Source organism: Ipomoea nil, unplaced genomic scaffold, assembly GCF_001879475.1.
Source record: "Ipomoea nil cultivar Tokyo-kokei standard unplaced genomic scaffold, Asagao_1.1 scaffold3142, whole genome shotgun sequence".
NCBI lineage: Eukaryota > Viridiplantae > Streptophyta > Magnoliopsida > Solanales > Convolvulaceae > Ipomoea > Ipomoea nil.
In genome coordinates this window covers 780,542-803,660 of record NW_017619570.1, presented here as the reverse complement: position 1 = coordinate 803,660, position 23,119 = coordinate 780,542, and the positions used below count along the sequence as shown (strand labels likewise).

The 23,119-nt window shown below is 35.3% G+C and overlaps 2 protein-coding genes and 1 long non-coding RNA gene across 4 annotated transcripts in view; 1 reads left to right on the top strand and 2 right to left on the bottom strand.

Annotated features, from left to right (window-relative positions):
* LOC109167013 (cyclin-H1-1) overlaps nucleotides 1–578 on the bottom strand; it is a 6,407-nt gene extending 5,829 nt beyond the window's left edge. Inside the window, exons 1-2 of one of the 2 annotated variants that reach the window (XM_019315914.1) lie at nucleotides 263–578; nucleotides 55–105 (exon numbers count right to left, since the gene is read on the bottom strand). In XM_019315914.1, coding sequence (XP_019171459.1) covers nucleotides 55–105; nucleotides 263–322 — 111 coding nt within the window. In that variant the 5' untranslated portion in view covers nucleotides 323–578. The remainder of the gene's footprint in view (nucleotides 1–54; nucleotides 106–262) is intronic. The other variant, XM_019315913.1, reaches the window with a different exon arrangement.
* Nucleotides 185–22,156, top strand: LOC109167015. Its single transcript, XR_002051779.1, has 5 exons — nucleotides 185–195; nucleotides 9,621–9,625; nucleotides 11,084–11,091; nucleotides 11,625–11,629; nucleotides 21,960–22,156. It is a non-coding gene; the product is annotated as an uncharacterized LOC109167015 (long non-coding RNA).
* Nucleotides 17,686–23,119, bottom strand: LOC109167014. Its single transcript, XM_019315915.1, has 6 exons — nucleotides 22,925–23,119; nucleotides 22,668–22,738; nucleotides 19,080–19,128; nucleotides 18,819–18,925; nucleotides 18,190–18,266; nucleotides 17,686–18,055 (listed from the first exon to the last, which is right to left on the bottom strand). Exons 1-6 carry the CDS (start codon nucleotides 22,971–22,973, stop codon nucleotides 17,818–17,820), a joined length of 591 nt encoding a protein of 196 aa, XP_019171460.1. The 5' UTR covers nucleotides 22,974–23,119; the 3' UTR covers nucleotides 17,686–17,817.

The window sequence follows — 23,119 nt, the reverse complement described above, 5'->3', positions numbered from 1 at the left end:
TTGATTTATATGTGTAGCTATTTGCAACAAATAAAGCAGAAAGCACTTGCATACCTTCTCCAATGCCTGTTTAGCTCTCTGATTGACAGCCTTAAACTTTTCCTTCTACAAACAGTAATAAACACATATAATACCTAGACTGTATATGCATATTGCAAATAAATATTGAATAGAAACAATAAATACTGTAACTTCGTTAAGATAATCTTTCTTCAGGTTTAGGAGCGCGGTGAGTTGAGGTGTGAGAAAAAAAAATACTTACGAGATCTTGGGGAGAGAAAATCCACTTGGCTCGGTGAGTTGAGGTGGTGAAATCCGCCATTGTTGTCTGCTCCGTTAAACCGCCATGACCGCCACCAATTTCCACCGTGATCACCACCAAAACGATGTGTGATATCCACGGCAATATCCAATTTCGAACTTAATTTGTTCTATTCCAAAAAACTAAGAAAATTCATAGAATTAAAATCAGAAACTTCCTTCAAAAATGAGGAATTTGCAGGTGAAGTCAAGGGTTTTATCGGTGAAATGTAAAAACCCTAGCTATAGAAGGATGTACCTGAAATCTGAATGTGCTTTGGAGTATTGTACCAAGCATATGAACATTCTTAGGGTTGTGCAATTTCCAACCCACCCGAATAACCCGCTCGGGCCGAATTCAAAGTATGGGGTGGTGCGGGTATACAAAGCATCCGTCATTATATCGTGGACTGCGATTATGCACCGCGGCCCTGATGCGACGCCGTTTCATTAATTAGATGAAACGGTGCTCTTTAACGGCTTCGATGGCATTGAACGGTGAAATTTCAGCGCGTCGTTTCTTTTTCTTCTTCTTTTTAAAAAAATATAAAAACAAAAAATGCATGTCTTGTCTACACTATCTTCCCAAACAAGCAAAAGCAACTTTACCATCGGCGCTATCTCCGAGCTAGGACTTCAACAGCCGCGATTTACCTCTCGTCTCCATCGCTGTTCTTCTTCGTTTACTGCACATTTCATGTTAGTTACTTCAACAAAAAGGTGATAACATAGTTATATATAATGGACGTTCTATTTACCTGAAAAACGTGTGTTCTACAATTCATTTTAGGTTTTTTCAGACATTCCGATGTTCTATTTACCTGAAAAACTTGTGTTCTACAATACATTTTAGGTTGTTTCAGACATTCCGAAGCAAGCATTCATGTTTTGCATCGCAAACATGCAGTGAGAAAACACATGCAGTCAAAAAACATATAATATTATTGTAAAAACTAAATAAAAGTCACATGTTTGTCTTTTCATATTATGTGGTCCCAGATGTTTGTGTATAAAATGAAACTGTCAAGTGTGTTTAATGATACAGATTGTGTAGTCCCAGATATTCCATATGAAACTGGTTTTCCAAATGAAACTGTATTTCTTATCAAATGAAACTGTTGTGTATATTAAATGCAACTGAATAAGTGGTGCACTATAAAATTTTCAATGAAACTGTATTGTGATTGAAATGATACTGTATTGTTTATAGAATGAAACTACAACGTGTAAAATGAAACTGAGTAGGTATGTGTAATGATACAGAGTAAGTGGTCTCATATATACGAAATGCAACTATATTATTTTTCAAATGAAAGTGTATTGTCTTTCAACTGAAAGTGTAGTGTATATGAACTGAAACTGCTTATTTGTGTGTCACATTATGTTTAATAAAATGTGCATTGACACTCTAATGTAATTAAACTGATACTATAGTGTTTATGAAATGAAACTGCAAATGTATGTAGAGTGAAACTGAGTAACATGTATGAATTTAAATTGTTAGTCTATGAAACATCAAACTCTATATAATGAAACTGATTATAGTCATCATTAATACTTGTTATATTGTTGCAGACCATACCTAAATATGAAGAAAGCCACAAAACAACATAAAACCAAGGTTGTCTTGGACTCACAAGCAGCAGAACCCACGCAGCCAGCTCAACCTGCATCTGCTGCAATAAAATCAACAAACAAAGATAAATCCACCATACGATCTACACCTGAACCAATACCAACTGAACATGAACCAACACCAACTGAACATGAACCAACAATGCCATCTGGACCAGAACCCACTGCACAGGAATCAGCTCAACCTGCACCTACTGCAAAAAAATCAACAAAGAAACGTAAAGACACCACAAAATCTGCACGTGAACTAACACTGCCATCTGGACCAAAACCCACTGCACAGATAGCAGCTCAACTTGCAACTACAGCAAAAAAAATCAACAAAGAAACGTAAAGCCACCACACGATCTACACCTGAACCAACACCAACTAGGCATGAACCAACAATGCCATCTGGACCAGAACCCACTGCACAGGAAGCAGAAGAACACACAAAAAGAACGCCCAAGCGCAAAGCAATAGCAACCCCCCAAGCTGATTGATGAGATGGGCTATCTACCGACCAGAATATCACCCAAGTATTTTTGGTTCCTAATTTCACACTAACACCAAATCAACAAAGAGCAGTTCAAGATATTGGTTTTGGTGAGATGTTAAAGATGACAGTATTCGAGTGGGATAGCAGGCTAACTAGATATCTTGTTGAGAGGTTTGATATCAATGAATGCTCACTGATGATAGAAAACAATGATATGCAGATGTCGGTAGATGATGTACACAACACAATGAACCTTCCAAAAGGGGAAATCCCTGTGATTGAGGCTCCTACTGAGAATGAACCTGAGGAATATAAAAAATTGTTGGCAGATTGGAGAGCATAGTGGGGAATAACTAAAGGTTCTCCGGTGACAAATACAATGTCATTGGCTATTGTCGGGAGAGGAGATAGCGGATATATGTTTAAAAGAGATTTCATTGTGCTGCTGGTATTGGATAGCGGAGATATTGTTTAAAAAACAATTAACATACCTTGACAAAACGGAATTCAAAGGTGAGAAGATTCAAAAGAAGTAACCTGCAATAACGGCTTGGACTGACAGTTAAAAGAAAGAATCAAAGTAGAGATATTGTCGGGAAGATTTGGACGGGGAAAGATACTGGATAGATTTCAAATGGAAGAAGATATCAATAAAGAAGAAAGCATACCTGAGAAGAGTGGTGGTCCTGTGGAGGGCAATCAATCAAATGAATCACTCAAAAGGATTACTTCTGTGCTGAACCGAATGGCTGACACGGTGGTTGAGTTTGCTGGGGTGATGGCTGAGATAGGAAACACAAAGACTGGGTGATGGCTAAATCGAATGGCTGACACAGTGGTTGACTTTCGGGTACTTCGCATACCACGTTTTAAACTGAGAAACCTATCTGAGTGAGACCGGGAGAAATCCAAGAAGCCTAAATCATGTGCTTGACTAGAAAACATTTTTGGGAAAATTACCTTTCAACCCCAAACTACCTTAAATATCAATTCTAGCCCATGGTCCATGGAGTATGGTGGACCACAAGCCATCCAAAACATGTCTGATGCCATTTTCCTGCCAAGTCCTATTTACCATTTTGCCACCCACCAATCATAGGGAATCCTCCTAGGGTTTTGCACCCCTATATAATGATTGGTAAGCTTATTCCATTTCCCTGATTCCATTCTTGGCTTCCCAATCTTCAACTGCAAACAAGAGAAATCACAGTAAGCATTTCAACAATCCCTTGCCATCCATTCATCCACTTCCTTCTAGTCTTTCTCCTAGTCTATTCTCTGAGGTCTTGTAGTGAGTTGTTGTTTGGTTTGTTTGAGTTGTTTAGGAGGTGAAGAAGGGGGTATCTAACTTGGGAAGAAGGTGGAATCTCAGCTCAAGGAAGAAAGCTACAAAGGTATAACCCTATGGATTCCCAATCTCTTTTTGACTCTGTGAAGTCACTGTTTCATAGGTAGAAATGAGTAGTAATGCTAGAATATTGTGTGTTTGAGCTATTAGATGACTTGTTGATGTTGTATAATGTGTTGTTGATGATTTGGAAGTGGAAAATTGTCTGAAAATGCTCTACAGGTGAAGAAGAAGTCTCTGGTGCACAACACAGTGTGCACCAGCTAGAGTCACGGGGCTAGCCAACGGCCCACGAGGGGAGCCATTGGCTAGATCCGTGACGGAGCGGCCCTAGGCAAGGTTGTGGCCCTAGGCCGCCGCCTGGCTGTCCTGGGCGGCGGGGCTCCTCAAGCCCCGCCTAGCTTCGTCTGTGCAGTGGTCGGGCCCTTGTGGCTCAGCTACGTGTCGTTTCGGACCGGGAGTCGCGGGCCCTTGTTGCTCGGAACCTTGGGGCCGTCATGACGCACGTTTGGACTTTGATTTCGTTGAATTTGGATTAGAAATGAGCATTATGTGATGGATTTTTGAAGCAATTGTGTTACAAAAATATTCCAGTGAAAAAAATTGAGAAGTATTCAGACTTGGTTTTGTCTATGTGAAAAGCATGTTGTTATTTGATTGATATATTGACAAGAATGATCACTAATTGATTAAGTTTGGTTAGAAAAGCATGCCTAAAGTGTATATTATGATTCATAGAGATTATTGTCAAGTTCCATGTATTGAAGTGTACAGAGCATGTTAGTCTTAAATGTTATTACCCAGTGAATGAGTGTAAATTGAGCAATTTGAATTCCAAATGCATGATAATTATATGCTAAGTGTTTGATGAAGGTGTTTGTCAAGTTGTGAATTTCAAGCATGATCTAAGTGTTCTTTGAGAGTTCACAGTAATATAGAAATGAAGTATGTTTTACAATAGTTTGCATTTCAACATATCATGTTTTAAAAGTGCATAAGTGGCCAACGCGAGCCTAAGTATTATTTTCCAAAGCTCATAAACATGTGGAGAGTCATTACCTTGTTGCTTTGAGAATTTGTTGAGAAGTTACGTGCATAAGTTTGCATAAGTAGAGGAGTTGCATGAGATATATATGATATCTATATAAGTGAGGTTTGGAGGACCCGTTGGGACTATGTCCTTTCGGAGAGGAAAGGAAAGTAATGGACATTGCAATCCGATGACATGTAACACGGTGTATTCCTACGTTACGAGGTTAGAAACTTCTCGCCAGGCTTGGAATCCTGGTCAGGGGGTGTGCACGCTGATAGTTCGATACCTGATTTCACAGAGTTTGAGAATAGAACCAATAGAGTGGTTCTGTGGATGAGATGAGTATTAGGCCGGCTAGACGTTGTGCCCGAATAAGTTCGTTCACGCTACGGTGAAGTTCCTACCTCGTCCACGAGTAAAGCAAGCGAGTCATTGGGACTCTAAGTAAGTGAGTCATTGTGACTCTAAGAAAGTGAGTCATAGTGACTCTAAGAAAGAAAGAGCAAGCGAGTCCTTGTGGCTCTAAGAAACCTCCACAGAAAAGTATTCTATTTACAAACGAGTGTATATGTACATCTATCTATACTTATCTTATAGCATCTTATTGCATAATGAGAATGTTTGCACTAGATTGCATATTGAGAATGATTACCCGAGATTGTATATTGAGTATGATTGCCTTAGTTTGCATATTGATGCATGATAATTCTAGATTGCATGATGAGAACTTGAAAGCATGAGATTAATTTCTTATTAATTGATAGCACGAAATTGCTTGATAAGTTTATGTGTTAGCATGAGATTGTTATTGTGATGTTATATAGGATTGAGATTTGGTATGTTAAGTATGTGATAGTGTGAGTCTGTCGATAAGTTATATATTGGTAAAGTTTGCCTATTTGATATTATAGGTTGTAAGCATATAGAAAGTTCTGTGGATTATATTAAAGTTTTGCCTAAGTGGTTGAGAATGCTTAATTTGGAAATGTGAATCAAATGTTTTTCCAAAGTATATGCTGTAGTATTTTACAGGGTTGAGTGGAGTTATACTTAGCTTCGTGCTAACGGGTGTTTTCTATTTGGCTATTTGCAAAACCCCTTTCAGGTGGACCCAGCTCTTGAGAGTGCTCGAGTTAGACTAGTGTAGTTAGTTGCTATTTAGTCTAAACTTTTTTGATCTATTACTGTTGTTTTTGAGATTATGGATGTAGACATCTTTCGTTTTGTTGGTGATAGACACCGGGGTACTTTTCTCCAAGTTTACTTTAATGTAGTAAGTATGACTGGTTAGTTCCTTTTGAGCCTGTGCAGTCACCGTGTATGGTGATTGTGGCGGTGACACCCCTTATTCGATGATTAGTAAATTAATGTGAATGCTTAGTTGCTTTATTTAAGTTAAATATTTAATTATAAGGTTTTAGAAATTTGGGGTGTTACATGCACATTGCTATGTGCGCCCTAGTGCCAGGGCCGGTCCTATCATTTTATAGGCTCGGGGCAAGATAAAAAAAATGGGCTCCGGTTAATATATATCTCATGCCTAAAATTTAAGTTAAATAAGGAAAAAATTATTAATATCAATAACTTTAAATAAGATTTACAAGTTTTTAACAATTTTAAATATACAACAATAATAATCATGAAAAAAATTTCTAGGTGCTTTCCTTAATGCAAAATAATAAATAATCGTTTAAGTGCCTTCATAAATAAATAATATTATAGTTTATAAAAATGAATAAATAATTTAAAATCGAGTAAACTTATAAACAATAACATTGTTATCATAATAAGTAATAACTTAATTATTATTAAAAATTTATAAAACAATAATTACAAACATATGGAAAGCTAAAAATCATTTTTTTTTTTTTGACTAGGAACAAGAAATTAAAATATTTCAAAACGCAATAGAAAATGCAAAAATATATGAAACATAATTATCTAGATAAAATAGTTTGAACATAAAGCATATTATAATTCACACATCTTCTATATTATTTATATGATTTTTATAAATTTTTTTTTGTTTTGTATACAAATACTTTTTATTTTAAATAGATAAATGTTAAACTTTTTTTAGAATAATTTGAATACATATAATGACACATGATAGAAAAGCTTTTATATTGCATTGATTAGATATTCATAAAAAGGTACGGAGTAAATTATCTTTTAATTTTTTTTTATAATTGAATCTCAAAATATATCATATAACCCCTCCGTCCTATTTTTACGTGTCTTGTTTGGTTAACATGAGTTGATTGAAGTTTTTTTATTCAATTTTTCATAATATGTTTAGTATAAGTATATAAAAATTTATAAATTTAGAAATTGCATTAAAAATTTAATATAAAACTTTATATATTTAATATAAAAAATTTTCATAATATGTTTAGTATAAATATATAAAAATTTATATATTTAAAAAACTACATTAAAAATACTACTCCATATTAAACACAAAAAATTAATAAAAATAAATTTTTAAAATATACATTAGAATATAAGCAAAGAAGTAAAGTTGAGGAATTCTAAAATGTGAAGGAAAGGATTGGATCACGGGCCTTTCGTTAAATAATGTTATTAAAATTCAAGTATCTTACCAACCAAGCTAATTTACCTTACTGTAAAACATATGTATATAAATTACTTATACTCAATACATATATACTATATATATAAGAGATAGGATGGGGCCCTCCCCCAAGCATGGGCCCTAGGCAAGGGCCCAGCCTGCCCTTGCCCCAGGGCCGGCCCTGCCTAGTGCACGGTATAACGATTGAATTTAAATAATAACTACTAGTTGTGTAAGAAATGTGTATAAAAATGTATGAGAAATAGAGAAGAAGATCCCTTGTAGAAACTTTTCAAAATCTTCGATGTAGCCGGGGACGAACTTGAGGTAGCCATTGCAACTGCGCCAACTAGCGATCATTGGATATGGCACCATTTCATCCCCAACTTGTCTAAATTTTGAGAGCCACAGGATGATGGTGTCAACTGGAACCCATTTGACAGATTGTCGTTTATTTTGTTGAGCAATGCAAAAGCGATGCATCATGTTGTTGACATTATGCTGGTTCCATGGGTTATCCACTACCATGAGAGGATTTTTGGCTTGCCCTTCCAACGATGCGACCTACCAGCTGGCTCGTCGATAATCACTTCATATTCAAAAGGTACCCATTGAGCTTCATCTAATATCTTCAAAGTGCCAAGGCTCAGATCAGTGTCGGGAGGGAAGACAACTTGTACCTTAGTAACATGGAAGATCGGCCTATGGATTACAAAATCTTCATCTTCAATACCAGCATTCTTATCTTTTCGTTTCTTGAGCTGAGCTGCGCGGGCTTTAGCACCGCGAGTCTTGGGTGTCTTGCGAGCAGGTCGGGGAGCATTCTTATCTTTTTGTTTCCTCTTGCGAGGGACTGCCTCTTCCTCATCCCCATCACCCTTCGGCTATACATTTGAGGGCTCCAGTTCAGTATCTCCATCGGCAAGCAAGCCGGATCCTTCCCCCCTTTTATATATCACCACGTGGTCGTGGATTCGATCCCCATGGACGGCGCCAGTTGATAGAACAAATTGATCCCATGTATACAGTGTGTATATAAAATGTATGAGCAGTGAAAAATTGGCTTTGGTTAGAGAGAAGATGAAAGAAAATATGATTTTATTGCACTAAGTGTTGAATGGCTCCTTCCTCATTGTGTGTGGAATGACTTCTTTATATAGGTAGAGGCCTCACCCTTACGAACAAAATATTTCCCAAAAGACACTCGACCATGACTCGAATACAGGCTAGATGTCCCGAACGTATAAGAAGATATACCCGAGAAATAATCCCTATTAAATCCGGCGATAGGCAACGTTGTAACGAGCCTGGTCCAGCGGTGCTCTTAGGAATTTAGACTTTGGAGTTTTGTGGTTTTGGAAAATTCATGAGTGTTGGTCCAAAGCTACGCACTATTTACATAATTCGTTGTCCAAACTTTTACATGTTATGTGGTTGGTAATTTTTCACTCAAAATGGGTGAATCTTATTCAATAAGAATGAGTGGTCCAGCGCTGTTTTTGGACTTTGATGGCTAAGAAGTGAAGCCAATGTTGGTATATAAGGAGACCTTCCTTTGTTCATTAAGACACACCTTGAATCACTTCTTTTCCTCCCTTCAAATCATAGTATGAGCAAAGTCAGGTTCACCTATGGTATAGTTGGTGTTGACTAAGCGTAGTTGGTCTGTGTAGGCTGTCAAAAGCGTGCCAGGGTTCTGACTGCACCGTCACCAGGCAAATAACGTTTTTAAGGCAGTGTTATTACAACATGACACAGACTTCCTTACAGTCATACACCCATAGTGTCCGTGTTTCTTAAAAAGTTTCTAGCCCGCGCGTTGATGTTGCAAATATTTCCCAACAGTTAAACGCGTTATTTCAACAACAGTCAACCTTTTAGCGTTATGGCACCTTCTGTCATACCCGATCTATCCAAGATCACTGTCCTTGATGCGAAAATCTACAAATGGTAGGCTCAAAGAATGTATATCCTCGTTGAACAACTAAAGTTGATTTATGTGTTGTATTCAATTGCACCGGAACCTACTCCAGTAGTGTTCCCTCTACTTGGTGCTAGAAAAGCTAGCCATGAACCTGATTACACTCTTGGTGAAGAATCGAGAGAAAGTAGCCCTGAAATAGATACATTCCTGGTCAAGAACCTGGTGTAACTCTGATGCAGTTTAGAAATGACAATGCGGCAACCAGAGGATACCTTTCGTCCCAAATGAATGACATACTGTTTGACATCTATGTCAAACAAGACTCAGCAAAAGTCATTTGGAATCACTGTCAGAAAAGTACGGTGCCAATGATAATGTAAATCAAAGTGTCAGAAATATCTATAATAAAAGGAGTGGAAAAGTCAAGAAGTTCAAAAGAAGATGTTTGGTGTGCGGAAAGCAAGGACACCAAGCATACCAGTGCTACCATCGCAAGGGCAAAACTAGTAGAAGTCAACCTGATAGAGCAAGATGAGTATTGCATCTCTTTAAATAAGTAGATTTTTGAGTAACTCTAATTTGCTCTAGTTCTAAGGGCTCGCATGAAGTATGACTGTCTTAGTCTGAATACTAGTTGAGTTGTCTAGTTTTTGATTACTTAATAGTACTCATTTCTTTAGTATGTTGAATACTAATGACATTGATTGAAATAATTTTGTGCATAGATATTGCTCAAATTTTTTACTAAAATTATTTGTATAAAAATAAGAGCATATATCAAAGGCTTCAATTGCAATTTAATGAGAACATGGAAAACTCATCCTTCTTGAATACTCTGTCTAGTAAGATGGTTTTTAAGTAAACTTCGGTTTCACCACTCGACCTGGAAGTTTTTTACGAAGTAGGGTATTGATCATGCAGGCTAGTTAGAGCACCACTTAATCTTCACTCGAAATGAGGTTGACTTCCATATGTTGTTAAACAATCAAAGCCTTGCAATAGAAATTGTTGAAGTACTGCAATAGTAATATTGATCTGCATCATATGAATGCTTTAAATGAGTTTTTAATTTCCTCAAGTGAAGGAAAAGTTGTGCAGGTAGAATAACTTTGAGTATTAAAGTTATGCTTGTTGAATTCACAGTGTTGAAATATATTCCTAATAAATGTCAGTTTGAACATATTGTTTGTGTATGAGATTAAATTCTTTTAAGAATATGATGTGAAATTTGTGATTATGTTGTTCAACTTGAAGTAGTATGTGGACAACATTATCTCTATGACTTACTAACAATGTGCATTTGTATATATATTATTTAAATTCTTGGCTGAGTCATCTTGAAAGACCTATAATTCATGTTTAAAGGGTAATTATGATGGGTTGAGATAACCAAGTTTGTTGAAATATATTCAACTATTGAGTACGTATCAGGTAAAGTGCGGAGCTACTATAATGCTCCACAAAGTAAATTGGCAAAACTCAATCTACAAAGGAGCTAATGTTGGGCACCAAAGATCAATTTGGGTAAGAGATCAAATACTTTTTGAGAAAAAAAATATATATTTGTAAGTGTTGCATTGTGGAGGTGATTAACTCCTTATACTTTAACCAAACGTTTCTTTGTGGTTTTGAAAATAATGATGAAAGAGAATGTTTAATGTTAAGCATGAAAATCTCAAGGGATTATTTACGAGTAAACGAAGTACTCGTCAAAGTGCATGTAAGTTTGATCAAGATAATCAACTTACTTGAAGGCTAATTATGAGGATTAGCCATTGAATCATTGGAAGGACTTAAAGTCCAAGAGGTGATGAATTCGTGGTGGGTCCCACTTTTGTGGTCAAACGAAGCCATGAAAAGAATTACTAAGTAGTACACTAGTTGGTCATTCCTACAATGTGTGTACTTGTGAGGCTGAGCTACAGCTCTTAATGAATTCATAACTCTGTGAGAATGGTGGTTTTGTTGAGATAAACCTAATGAATTCACCGCATAATGACTTGAGTACAAAAGTGCTCTTATTGACTTATACTCAATTGGGGTGGCCTATTTTGAGGTAGACCTAATGAGATCCCTAACATGAGTGAAAAAGGGTTAATCGCCCCTTATGAAAAATAATGGGGGTATCCCAAGAAACCGAGTGGTTAAGAAATATGTTGATAAACATGAAGTTGTGGGAATGTCCAACACCTTCACTACATATACATTGTGATTCACAAACTGTCATTTGCATTGCAAAGAACAGTGCCTATGATAGAATGAAAAGACTTACAACTGATTTATGTCTTTAACTACTCTATAAGCCTCTAAAGGTGGTCTATACTGAGATAGACTTGGTAGAGTTAAAAGTCTATATTGAGATAGACTTGACAAGACATAAAAATCTATAATGCGATAAGACTTGTCAGAGTTAAAAGTCCAGGTTAAGATAGACTTTGACAGGGTGGAGGTCTATATTAAGATAGTCATAACAGACTTGAATACTAAGGGTATTCATAAGAAGTCAAAGAGTTTGACTTTCGTAGAACCTACATAGAGTTGGTGTGTGCATTCGAGTTCAAAATTATCTAACCGGTGAGTTCAAGATTCATATCACTCTCGGGAAGAAAATTACTCAGTATCACTACGTGTCAATTCAAGGTCTCAAACACTGACATTAAGATCAACTCGTTTGTATTGCTCAAACATTATCCTTTCTAAGTCTTCTACTTTGAATATATGGGGATCGTCATTTCTTGTAAACAGCATAGACAAGTTTTCTTGCCAACCCTCAAGAATTTGTGGGGGATTGTTGGAAAATTCATAAGTGTTGGTCCAAAGTTACGCACTGTTTACACAATTCTTTGTCCAAACTTTTACATGTTATGTGGTTGGTACGTAATTTTTTTCACTCAAAATGGGTGAATCTCATTCATTAAGAATGAGGGGTCCAGCGCTGTTTTTGGACTTTGATGGCTAAGAAGTGAAGCCAATGTTGGTATATAAGGGGACCTTCCTTTGTTCATTAACCTTGAATCACTTTTTTTCCTCCCTTCAAATCATAATCTTAGCAAAGTCAGGTTCACCTATGCTATAGTTGGTGTTGACTAAGCGTAATTGGTCTGTGTAGCCTTTTGAAAGCGTGTCAGGGTTCTGACTACACCGTCACCAGGCAAATAACGCTTTTAAGGTAGTGTTATTATAACACGACACAGACTTCTTTACAGTCATACACCCGTAGTGTCCGTGTTTCTTAGAAGGTTTCTAGCCCGCGCGTTGACGTTGCGAATATTTCCCAACATGTGGTTTATGACCCAATTTTTCCTCTTTTCTTCATTATCGCGGGAGAAAATGAGGGATTGAGGGCGAAGAAATTCTCCATTTTGATGGTTGAGGAACACGGCACTTTGTCGCGATTCCCCACGGACGACGCCATTTGATAGAACAAATATATTTTCAATTTGACTATAACAAAGTCTAGAGCAGCAACAAAATTTACAAGGCAACACAGTGGAGCTGGCATCCGGCAGCAAGCGAGGCGGCGGACTGGTGAGACTGGTCCGGCGATGGGCAACGTTGCAACGATCCTGGTCCAGCGATGCTCTTAAGGATTTGGAATTTGGAGTTTTGTGGTTTATGACCCATTTTCTTTCAGCACAGATGCAACGGCTACGTCGAGATGCGCGACCTCAAGTTCGTCAGCGGCTACATCGAAGATTTTGAAAAGTTTCTATAAGGGGATCTTCTCTCTACTTCTCATAAATTTTTTTATACACATTTCTTACACGAATTGGATTTATTCTATCAAATTCACATATGGAGAGCTAACCCGCGCATAACACCACCGATCATTATACAGTGGACCATGACCAAAACAAAAGTCGTTACGTTCTGCTGCACACTAAATTTTTTTTTAGTGATGAAACTATAGTGTATATAAAATGAAATTGAATAATAGGTCTCACATATTGAGTGTAGATTGTCAAATGAAACTGTAATTGAATAAGAATAATACTTTAGTGGTGTCGTAATGAAACTACATTGTGCATAAAATGAAATTGAATAACGTCTCAAATATTGAATCTATATTGTTAAATGAAATTGTAGTTTAATTAGAGTGATACTTTTGTGTTGCTGTAAAGAAACTACAGTGTGTATAAAATGAAATTTAATAACAGGTGTCACATATTGAGTATATATTGTCAGATAAAACTATAGTTGAATAATAATGATATTTTAATGGTACTGTAATGAAATTATATTGTCTATAAAATGCAACTGATATTTTAATGGTACTTGTAATGAAACTATATTGTCTATAAAATGCAACTAAAACTGTAGCTGAGTTAAAATGATATTATAAGTGTTGTAATGAAACTATAATGTGTATAAAATAAAACTGAATAATGAAAGATGTTACATGGGCCATAATTGAATTTGTTGTCTACCATTACAGTCGTTATATCATAGACCGCGGTGCATGTGCACCGCGGTAAAAAACGGCGCCGTTTCTTTAAGTAAAGAAACGACCCGCCGTTATAGTTAACGGAGTCCGCTTGTTTGGTGTATTAAACACCAACTGACACTACAGTATATCTAAACTGACACTACAGTTATATCAAAATGATACTGTAGTTATAGTGAAATGAAATTGTAGTGTATATAAAATGAAACTGAATAACATTTCACATATTTGAGTGTACATTGCACAATGAAGCTATAATTATATCAAAATGATCATGTAGTTGTGTTTTAATGAAACTATAGTGTATATAAAATAAAATTAAATAACACTTTCACACATTCCCTTCAAAATCCTATGTGGAAGGAATGTGACATTTCTTGGGAATGTTACATTCCCTAAGATAATATGAACCAAACACTGTTATGTGAACTTTGGAATGTTACATTCCCTTGGTTATGTTATATAACCTGAACCAAACGCCCCCTTAAAGGGATATTCAATCCTAGGTGTGATTGATATGTGCAAAAACTTCTACCATTTCACCAGTGGGCTCATCTATTTATTTATTGTAGAAAGAATGTTTAACACTTGTTTTTTTCTTTATTTATGTGTTAATTTAAGATGCGTTACAAATTAGTCTAAGATGCGCGATTTCAAAACTTAAAGTGCGTTTGTTTGTTTATGAAATAATTTGCAAATAAAATGACAAATGCATGATCGATTTAGTCATTTATGATTTGCATTTAACATGCGTGTGATACCCCGTTATTTTTTATAATATTATGTTGATTTAATACCCTCCAAAATTAATTTGAATGATCCAAAATTATGTTAGCCTACTATTAAATTATTTTATTATTTATGTGACCCAAAAATATTTTTGAAATTATTTAATTAATATATTTTTCAATGATATATACTTATGCTTATAAATAAACATATATTATTTATGCAAACATATGATATATATGTTAATGTGTTACGGATGTACATATATATTAAATATGTTAGTACACACTGTTTTGCTATATATAATAAGTATGTAATCTAATCCTCCTCATAATCATCCTAATCCCATTTAATATGTTTCTTTCTGTTACACAACTCTAATCCCATATATACCTATAATCCTAATCTTGCTATAACTCTAATCTGATTATGTATTTTTCTTATCCTAAATATTTTCCTCTATCAATTCTCACCGATCATCTTCTCGCCAAATAGAAGAAAGAATAAAAACAAATTAAACGTTAGTCTCCTCCTTCATCAACATAGTCCGGTCCTCCATCATCATCATCATCATCAATTATAGCTCGCAGACGAGGGTCGATGAGTATAGGTGTTTCGGATGTGCGCTGAGTATTTCAACTTTTAATTAGCCCGGGTAAGATTTATGTTCACTAAAATTCCTTATACCCCAAATCAAAAATTGATTTTTCTAATTGTTTATGTGATTCATGATTTTGAAAAAAATTGATGATATTTAGTGTTGTAAGTTATTTGATTATATTATGTGGATAGATATATGAGTTTACTCAGTTTAGATGTGTTGAAAACCCTGCATATGTGATATGGTGATTTTTGTGGTGATTAAAAACGAAATTTTTTTACTCAATCTGATTATTGCCTGTGAAAATTCTGACTGGCGCAGCTGGAAAGAAAAATTCGTGAAAAATGCTTCCTAAACTTGTTTTTGCTTTGAATGTTTTTATGGAGAACTTAGACTTGTTATAATTGATGTTTGTAAAAAGTTTGGGTTAAAAATATGTTTCGATATTTCTAGAAAAATTTCGTAAAGTGGAGGCCGTGTGCTGCCAGTTCAATTTCTGTCTGGCGCAGTGTTGGGAAATAATTCGGGAAAAATACTTTTAGACCTTGGATTGATTTGAAACTTTTTGTGTATAATCTAGACTCACTGTACCTTGTATCTGGAAAATTTCACCTGAAAATGTGTTACCAATATATTTCTATAAATTTTGCAATTCAGGTTATGCCTTCTGAAAATTTCTGTCAATTCCTTATTTAAGATGTTGAGAATTTGTTTGCTTGAGAAATGTCAGTAATGTTGTCACTTTTATAAAGATGGAGGATAAAGGAAATTGATTCTTAAGACTTGTGTAGTATCCTGTTGTGAAATTCTGGATACTTGGGTTATGACCCAGTTTGTTGTGGAGTGAGCGGTTGAATATACCGACTAACTAGGGAGCTTAAAAACTCTCTGTTGTTTTGTGGAGTGAGCAGTAGAAACATATCCTGTCTCACTAGGACTTTTAGTCCTGTTGTTTTGAGGAGTGGTTAGCGGAGTCTACCACTTGGGTATTTACCCTGTTGAGTAGTAGTCAGTAGAAACGTATCCTGACTACTAGGACTAGTTACTACCCATTGGGCTTGGAAACCCATTGGGGGTGTGCACACTTAAGGTATTAGTTCTGTTCCACTTTATTGGGATTTTTGCGTAGTGTTCAGTAGATTTATTACTGTTCACTAGGGCTTATTGAATAAGACCCTGCCCATTATTTGGTTGGTTTAAATGGGATTTTTGAGTAGTGTTCAGTAAAGAGAATTACTGTTCACTAGGGCTTAAATAATTAAGGCCCTGCCCATTATTTGAGATTGAATGGGATTTTGTGTAGTGTCCAGTAGAGTGATTACTGTTCACTAGGGCTTGATGAAACAAGACCCTGCCCATTTTGTTGGATGTGTTCCTCCATGTTGGAATAAATATATTACTTTTGAAAGGTTCCTAAAATATCCATTGTGAGAACTACTGATTTGGTATTAAAAATTGTGAGTATTGTTGGGAAATTATGGTTGTTGAAAATTCTGAGTATTTCATATTTGAGTTATGTTATATATGATTATGCTCTATTGACAATAAAAGATTAAATGTTTAAAGGGTGTATGCTATATGCCAATTATCTGCTCCTATGTGCTATGTGCAAATATGTTTTACGGGGTGAAGTAGATCTTACAAGCTTAATGCTGAATTTGTGTGTTTCTTTGTTTTCTGTTCTTTAATTGTTTTTGCAGGAACTCTTGCATGAGCATTGGGCATGAGAATGAGCGAACCACCTAGATATATCATGTATTAGTTAGACATTTGAATTGTTAGTTGTTTTTGTACTAATACATATTTTGAGTTGTTTATTGAAGTTGTATTATTAGCCTTAGCGTTTGGGTATACGAGAGATACCTGAGCGTGGCGGTAACACCCATTTCTTTTGGTTAGTTAATGCTTCCGCTATGTAATTAGTGAATTTTTCAATTAAGAAAGTATAATTGTAAGGAAAATTTGGTATTGAAAATGGGGGTGTTACACTTTCACATATTTGAGTCTATAAATATCGAATGAAACTATAGTTATATCGAAATGAAACTGTAGTTGTGTTGAACTGACACTGCAGTGTATACAAAATGACACTGAAGAACAGGGTTACTTTTTGCAAAAGGGTGCGAAATGGCGGATAACAACACTGTTTAATTTCATTTAAAAAAAAAAGACGTGCGGTGCATGATTGATCATGCACCATGGTGCATGATATAATTTGCCCTACCATTATTAACAAAAAATTTAAAACGACATCATTTTGCCACAGACCACAGTTCAAAATAAAATTTGTCTAACGACTAACACCACTCTAAAGAGCAAGAGAAAGAAAGAACTAAGCGTGAAAAAAAAAATTATATAATATCTTCCGATTAAAAATTTAGAAAGACATTTTACACAAAAAATAGATTATTATTTTCTTTAACCATAATAAATATTTTCCATTGACTTAATTTTCTCTTGATGACCAAACACAAAAAAAAATCTAAAAAATGACATCTGAAAATCATTTTCTAGATTTTCAAACACTCATTTAGTTTCGCATGAAGACAACCGCCTTAAAGTAGTTGAAGCTACCCCAACCCACTTCCCCCTCTCCCACCTCACCTCTCCAAAGTACATAATGAAGGGAATTTGATAATATGAAGACACAACCATTAAGTTCTTAACTTGTTTCCTATCTATGCCAAGAAAAGAAAAAGAATAATCTCCAACTACACGAAGGGGAAAAAAAAAGATTCATACACAAATTATCAGTCCTCATCCGAACTCTCATATGCTGCTAACAAGCTTGTAACAGGATTATCCGCCTTTGTTTTATTTGTAGCTTCATCATTCAATCTAGCCAATGACTCTTTCTTGCATTCTGTATCAAGCCGAGGAGATGTGTGTGTTCTTGAAGCTTTAGAGGGCTGACTCCCTTCAGACGGTGAAGTGACTCTCTGTCGCTTAGGTTTGACCTCGACCACCCTTTTCAGTAAATCTTGCTGCCTGTTAGCCACCAAATTGATCTTACATTAATGCATGTTAATGTCGTAGCACGTCCTCCAACTTCGGTAAAACTAAGGAAATAATAAATACATAAATAAACAAAAGAATGTGCAAAAGAAAAGAGGCGCTCATACCTGATCCCACTCTTTGCCTTTGGCTCAACACGAAGTGGAAGGGGTACTGAAGCTGGTGAAGAGTCAGCTACAGCTTTGTGTAAAGTGGTTAAAGATGCAAATAAACCCCGCAAAAAAAATGTTCATCAATTCTTTGCTTTCTTAGGTTGAGTCAACAAGATGACTTGCACAGAGGATATTTAATTGACATCAACCAACATTTGAACAAAACGTATCTCACTAAAACGGCATGCACTATATGAAATTAAATTAACAGCCACAACTCTAATGGATGGACATATGGCATCTGAATTGCCTGAGACAGTGTAGTACAAGTTTTTATGTAACCCAATTAGAAGCAACCAGTAACATCACCAGAAATGAAAGATTTGAGGATTCTTCTACAGTCTAAAGATGAAGTAAAAGAGGAAGGGGAGTAGAAGATGGTAGAACCGTGTTAACATAACATGATATTTGTCTACATATAAATCCACAAAGCATATATGACAACTTCAATTGTTTGCAAAGAGCATTTGATCACCTCCTCTGGTTTTGCAAGCCGGTTCCTTATTTATCATTTTAAATGGCATTGTAGAAATAATTTTTAATTTTTTTTTTATTTTCTAGAAGCAAACAATAGAGAAGGATATCTTGAATGCTGCAAACGCACGTTTTTCAGTGCGCCTCAAAAGGCGTTCTGCATCCTCCTCAGCTTCCATCTGCTCCTTGAGATAAAGCAAGTCATCACTGTCCAGGGCTGCAAATTTGAACTTAGATACACTCAAAAAACAGTAATGAATATTATCTATGTTCGATGCTTAACCACACGTGTTCTAGAAAAGGCAAAGGAGAAAAGGGCTGAGGAGAAGATATAGAAACAAATTACAGAAGAGGGGAGTGAGAATAAATACCGCCTCGTCCATGAAGATAGCCTCCACGTTCTCCAGCAACCTCTTGCATCTGAACATATCAAGTGCCCGGTAGGAGAAGCCAAGATCCCTGCCAGGGCATGTTATCAGAACACTTCTCAACATTTAACGTTGACATATCGACATTATGGACTAGGGCAAATAACACCACTACCACTAAAAATGGAAAGCCAGCTACCTCCAAAAGAGAAGAGTTCAACATGATCTAAAGTCTGACATTTGGTTCATCTACCAAACCAAGCAATGTAAAAGGTTTCAAGTTCCTTTCTAGTTAGTCACAATACCCTTTAGCCTTTAGGATAAAGGTGTCCACTTGGAACACACATATTACACAGGAAGTACTACTTAAAAACTGCCTAGATACGAAGTAGAATTAAATCCTAATTTAGTACTCTACTACAATGGCATTCCTGATTTAGTCCTTGACAAATAATTTGACCTTATTTTGCCATTGACTTTAGTGGTTGTACCCAACTTTGTCCTCTATTACCAATTGCATCTTATCTCCATGAAGTTTGAGAACTAAAAGACAAATTACTATCTTGACAACAGTGGAATTGTCAAAGTTAAAGTTTACCAATCACTGGTTTTGCTATGGCTACTGCCTACTAGACTTAGGCAGGACGCTAAACATCCAAATCCCCATTGAACTGTCTAAGTGCGTTTACAAGAGTTTCAATGGAGTCCCAAAAAAAAAAAAAAAAGAATTAGTAACAGAAGAAATCTATTGGAGGATAGTAAATTACCGTTTAGCCCTCACATAAAAGATGAGATGGAATTGTAGATGGAGGACTAAATTGGGCACAATCACTAAAATTTAGAGCAAAATTAAGTCAAATTATTTGTCAAAAATTAAATAGAAATCTGTCTACATAGTTGAGGACTGAATCATGAATTAACTCATACAAAGTATTACTTGCAATACATTGATATATGACATAATTTTCTCCATACTTCCAAGTGGTGAAAGAAATTGATCAAAATATACTTTTTCCATCTCCCCTTGCCTTATGTACTATATCTATTCTGTTAGCAGGAATAAGGGGAAAACCATAATAATTAGAAGGTTCTTCCACTTTTTCCATGTGTGATCACTTTATGGTGAGAAAAAGGGAAGACATTTTAATGATCAGAGATCGTATTAGAGAAAATAAAGAATTTTTGCCTCTCTATACTTTTGTTATGAAGGTAAAGGAAATATAGCAACTTGTTCATTAAATAAATAGTTCTTCCCTTAGAGTAACTACTAGTACAAAAATAAATCAAATATAAGTAGAGACAAACACAGTGTACAATATGAACAATGTTGCATTTATACCAAAAAAAATAAAATTGTCTGGATCAAAATTCAGTAAAAACAACCAACAAGGCTATGTGAGACTTGAGCAAATAGAGGTTGAAACCAAGAACAAAATGATTGAGTTTTTCTCCCACCAAATACTTATGTTAAAGAAACCAATTTTTTCACTCACTATATTCAAGAAAAGTGAATTGCAATTTCATATTGGAAATCACAAAATCAACGAAAACTGAGCAATCTTCAAATATTCATCCCACTTTTAAAATTTGTCTTCCCTTGCTAAAGGAAAAAGGTGGGGGTTGTTCTATCAGGACTTTTGAATTCCAAGTCTGCAATGATAGGATAAGTGCTTATTTGGCCTAGGTGACCACTTCCTGATAAAAAATTGTTTATTTAAAAAACTTTAATTTGAATCAACTTGAAAAAGAGTCTTTACACCTACCTACCATTCTACCTTGAAACAATATTTTACATTTTTGTGCCTGGCAAAGCTCCTAATTTTGGAGTGGATAAGGTAAAAAAATATGTTGTGTAAGAGAAGCAATTAATGGGTTTACTACAAAAATGTTTTTCTCGCCATTAGCCCATTACACTTATTACTTCCTTAATTCCACCTCTAGCAAATTTTCAATATGAATTTTGAAGACGGTCATTTTAGAAAAGAGATTTTAATTAGAGTTAAGTGGATGGAGATCAGGAGATCAATATGAAAACCTTTGGGTTTAGTGATTTACCATTGGAACTTGACCACTAACATGAATGAATTCCAGGAAAATAAGAGCCAGACTCCATGATCTTTGCGTAACTTAGTTTTCTATTTTTTGCACCAAACAAATATATTAAACTCTCCTTGTGTAGCATGCACTATGTTAGAGAAGTCTTGTCTATTCTCCTAACTATACTTGAAAAACATTTATGAGTGATGCCAATAATCCAGTATGGGTAGTTGTGTAGTTTTGCCAATAAGGGACAAATTTGAACATCTTTCATACGGTCTGGTATGTTTGTAGCTACTCATTATTTCTCACTACTCACTAGTCTTTAATATATCATCTTTCTATAAGAAAAAAATATCATCCTTAGCCCCAAAGATGATATCATTTTACCTATCCAATACACACACATGTATGTGTGTGAGTAAAATCATATTTCATTAGGTTATGCTAGCTTCTTTAACCATAAAGACTATTAACTCTACTTAACAACTCTCTCTTCCGCTCTTTCTGCGCTCATAATTTACATTTCCATTTCCTACAGTTGATCTAGCATTCTACATTACAGTCTATGGCATCTAATCTTTATCACCAAGCTACAGCATCAACTAATTGTAACTGCATCATTTTCATTTCAGTCACTCAGTTTTATTTCAATTCACCCAAATTCAAATTTGCACAGAAATTCCTTAAAATTTTTAATGCCTTCATTTACAAACTATATGAATTGAAGTACACCATCAACCAAGGACACAGCAACACACTGAGTGGATTTCTCCAGAAAATTACCTCCAGTCCATCCACTAGTGGAACAGTTGTATTGGCATCTTAGTCACACACACTCCCTAGATTCCTGACAGTTGGTCTTGATATCTCTCCCCATTTTATGTAACAGAACCAAGACTTTGCTACAGCATTTTCCTAGATTGTATATGATTTACTACTTTTTCCAGACAACCTCATCAAAATATTACACTGTGTCACTGTTACATCATCATCATCATTATTATTATTATTATTATTATTATTATTATTATTATTATTATATTATTATTATTATTATTATTATTATTATTATTATTATTATTATTATTATTATTATTATTATTATTATTATTATTATTATTATTATTATTATTTATTATTATTATTATTATTATTATTATTATTATTATTATTATTATTAAATTAAATGAGAGTATAAAAAACCTTTCAATTATAGAGACTGCCCAGGTAAAGGTAAGCTTCCATAATCCTTATAAAGGCATGAATTTCATTAGGTAGATAATTTTTCCTCCTATCTTACCTTAATTGCTAGTAATTCAGCAAAAGAGCAGATTGTTCTATAAAGGCAGGTTCATCATAGTAGTTGAATTTTTAAGAAGAAAAAAAGGGCAGAAAGAACATGCCATAATCATCATGTACCTAAACCGAGTAATGGATTGTAATTGGTAAAATTTTAACCAAGCAGAAATTACATTGATGAACTTATTAAAACTCTGTAAATTTTGTTCTGAAGTTAAAAGCCGGAGGGGAGGAGAAGCAGGATTCGCTAACCTTGGCAACCATGCGCTGGAAAGTAATCTCCTCGTCATCTATTTTGTCCTTGTTTTTCCCCCATTTCTTATCTGAAAATTTATTGTTGGAAGAAAATCAAATTTTAGTCTACGAGATTGATGCAACTCTCCCTCTCACTCTCACTCTCTCTCTATCTCGACGAAATCCAAACAGCAGAAATAACAAATCCAACACTTCATAGAGATTGGTAGGTAGAGTGCTAGAAAGCAAAGGAATGAACGAATGAGAACGCAAACCTTTAGGGTCGGTAAGATTAGTGTATTCTCGAACTTCTTTTCCTGCCATTGTTGCACTCGTGAAGGTTTGGATGAGCAATTTTTCAGTTAATTTCTCGTTCGGTGAAGATTGAAGATGAAGATTGAGTCGGAAAACGTTAGGGCTTGTTTTGTTTTGTTTTGAACTGCGTGTTCGTGGTTTTGCCTTCTCGCACG

Bases quoted from the DNA above. Each gene is read 5' to 3' on its own strand.
- LOC109167014 (XM_019315915.1), bottom strand. From the start codon at position 22,973: ATGGCAGGAAAAGAAGTTCGAGAATACACTAATCTTACCGACCCTAAA. The intron at 22,739-22,924 runs GTTTGCGTTCTC...ATAAATTTTCAG, and splicing joins TAATCTTACCGACCCTAAAG to ATAAGAAATGGGGGAAAAAC. The intron at 18,267-18,818 runs ATATCCTTCTCT...ACCACTTTACAC, and splicing joins GTGCGTTTGCAGCATTCAAG to AAAGCTGTAGCTGACTCTTC.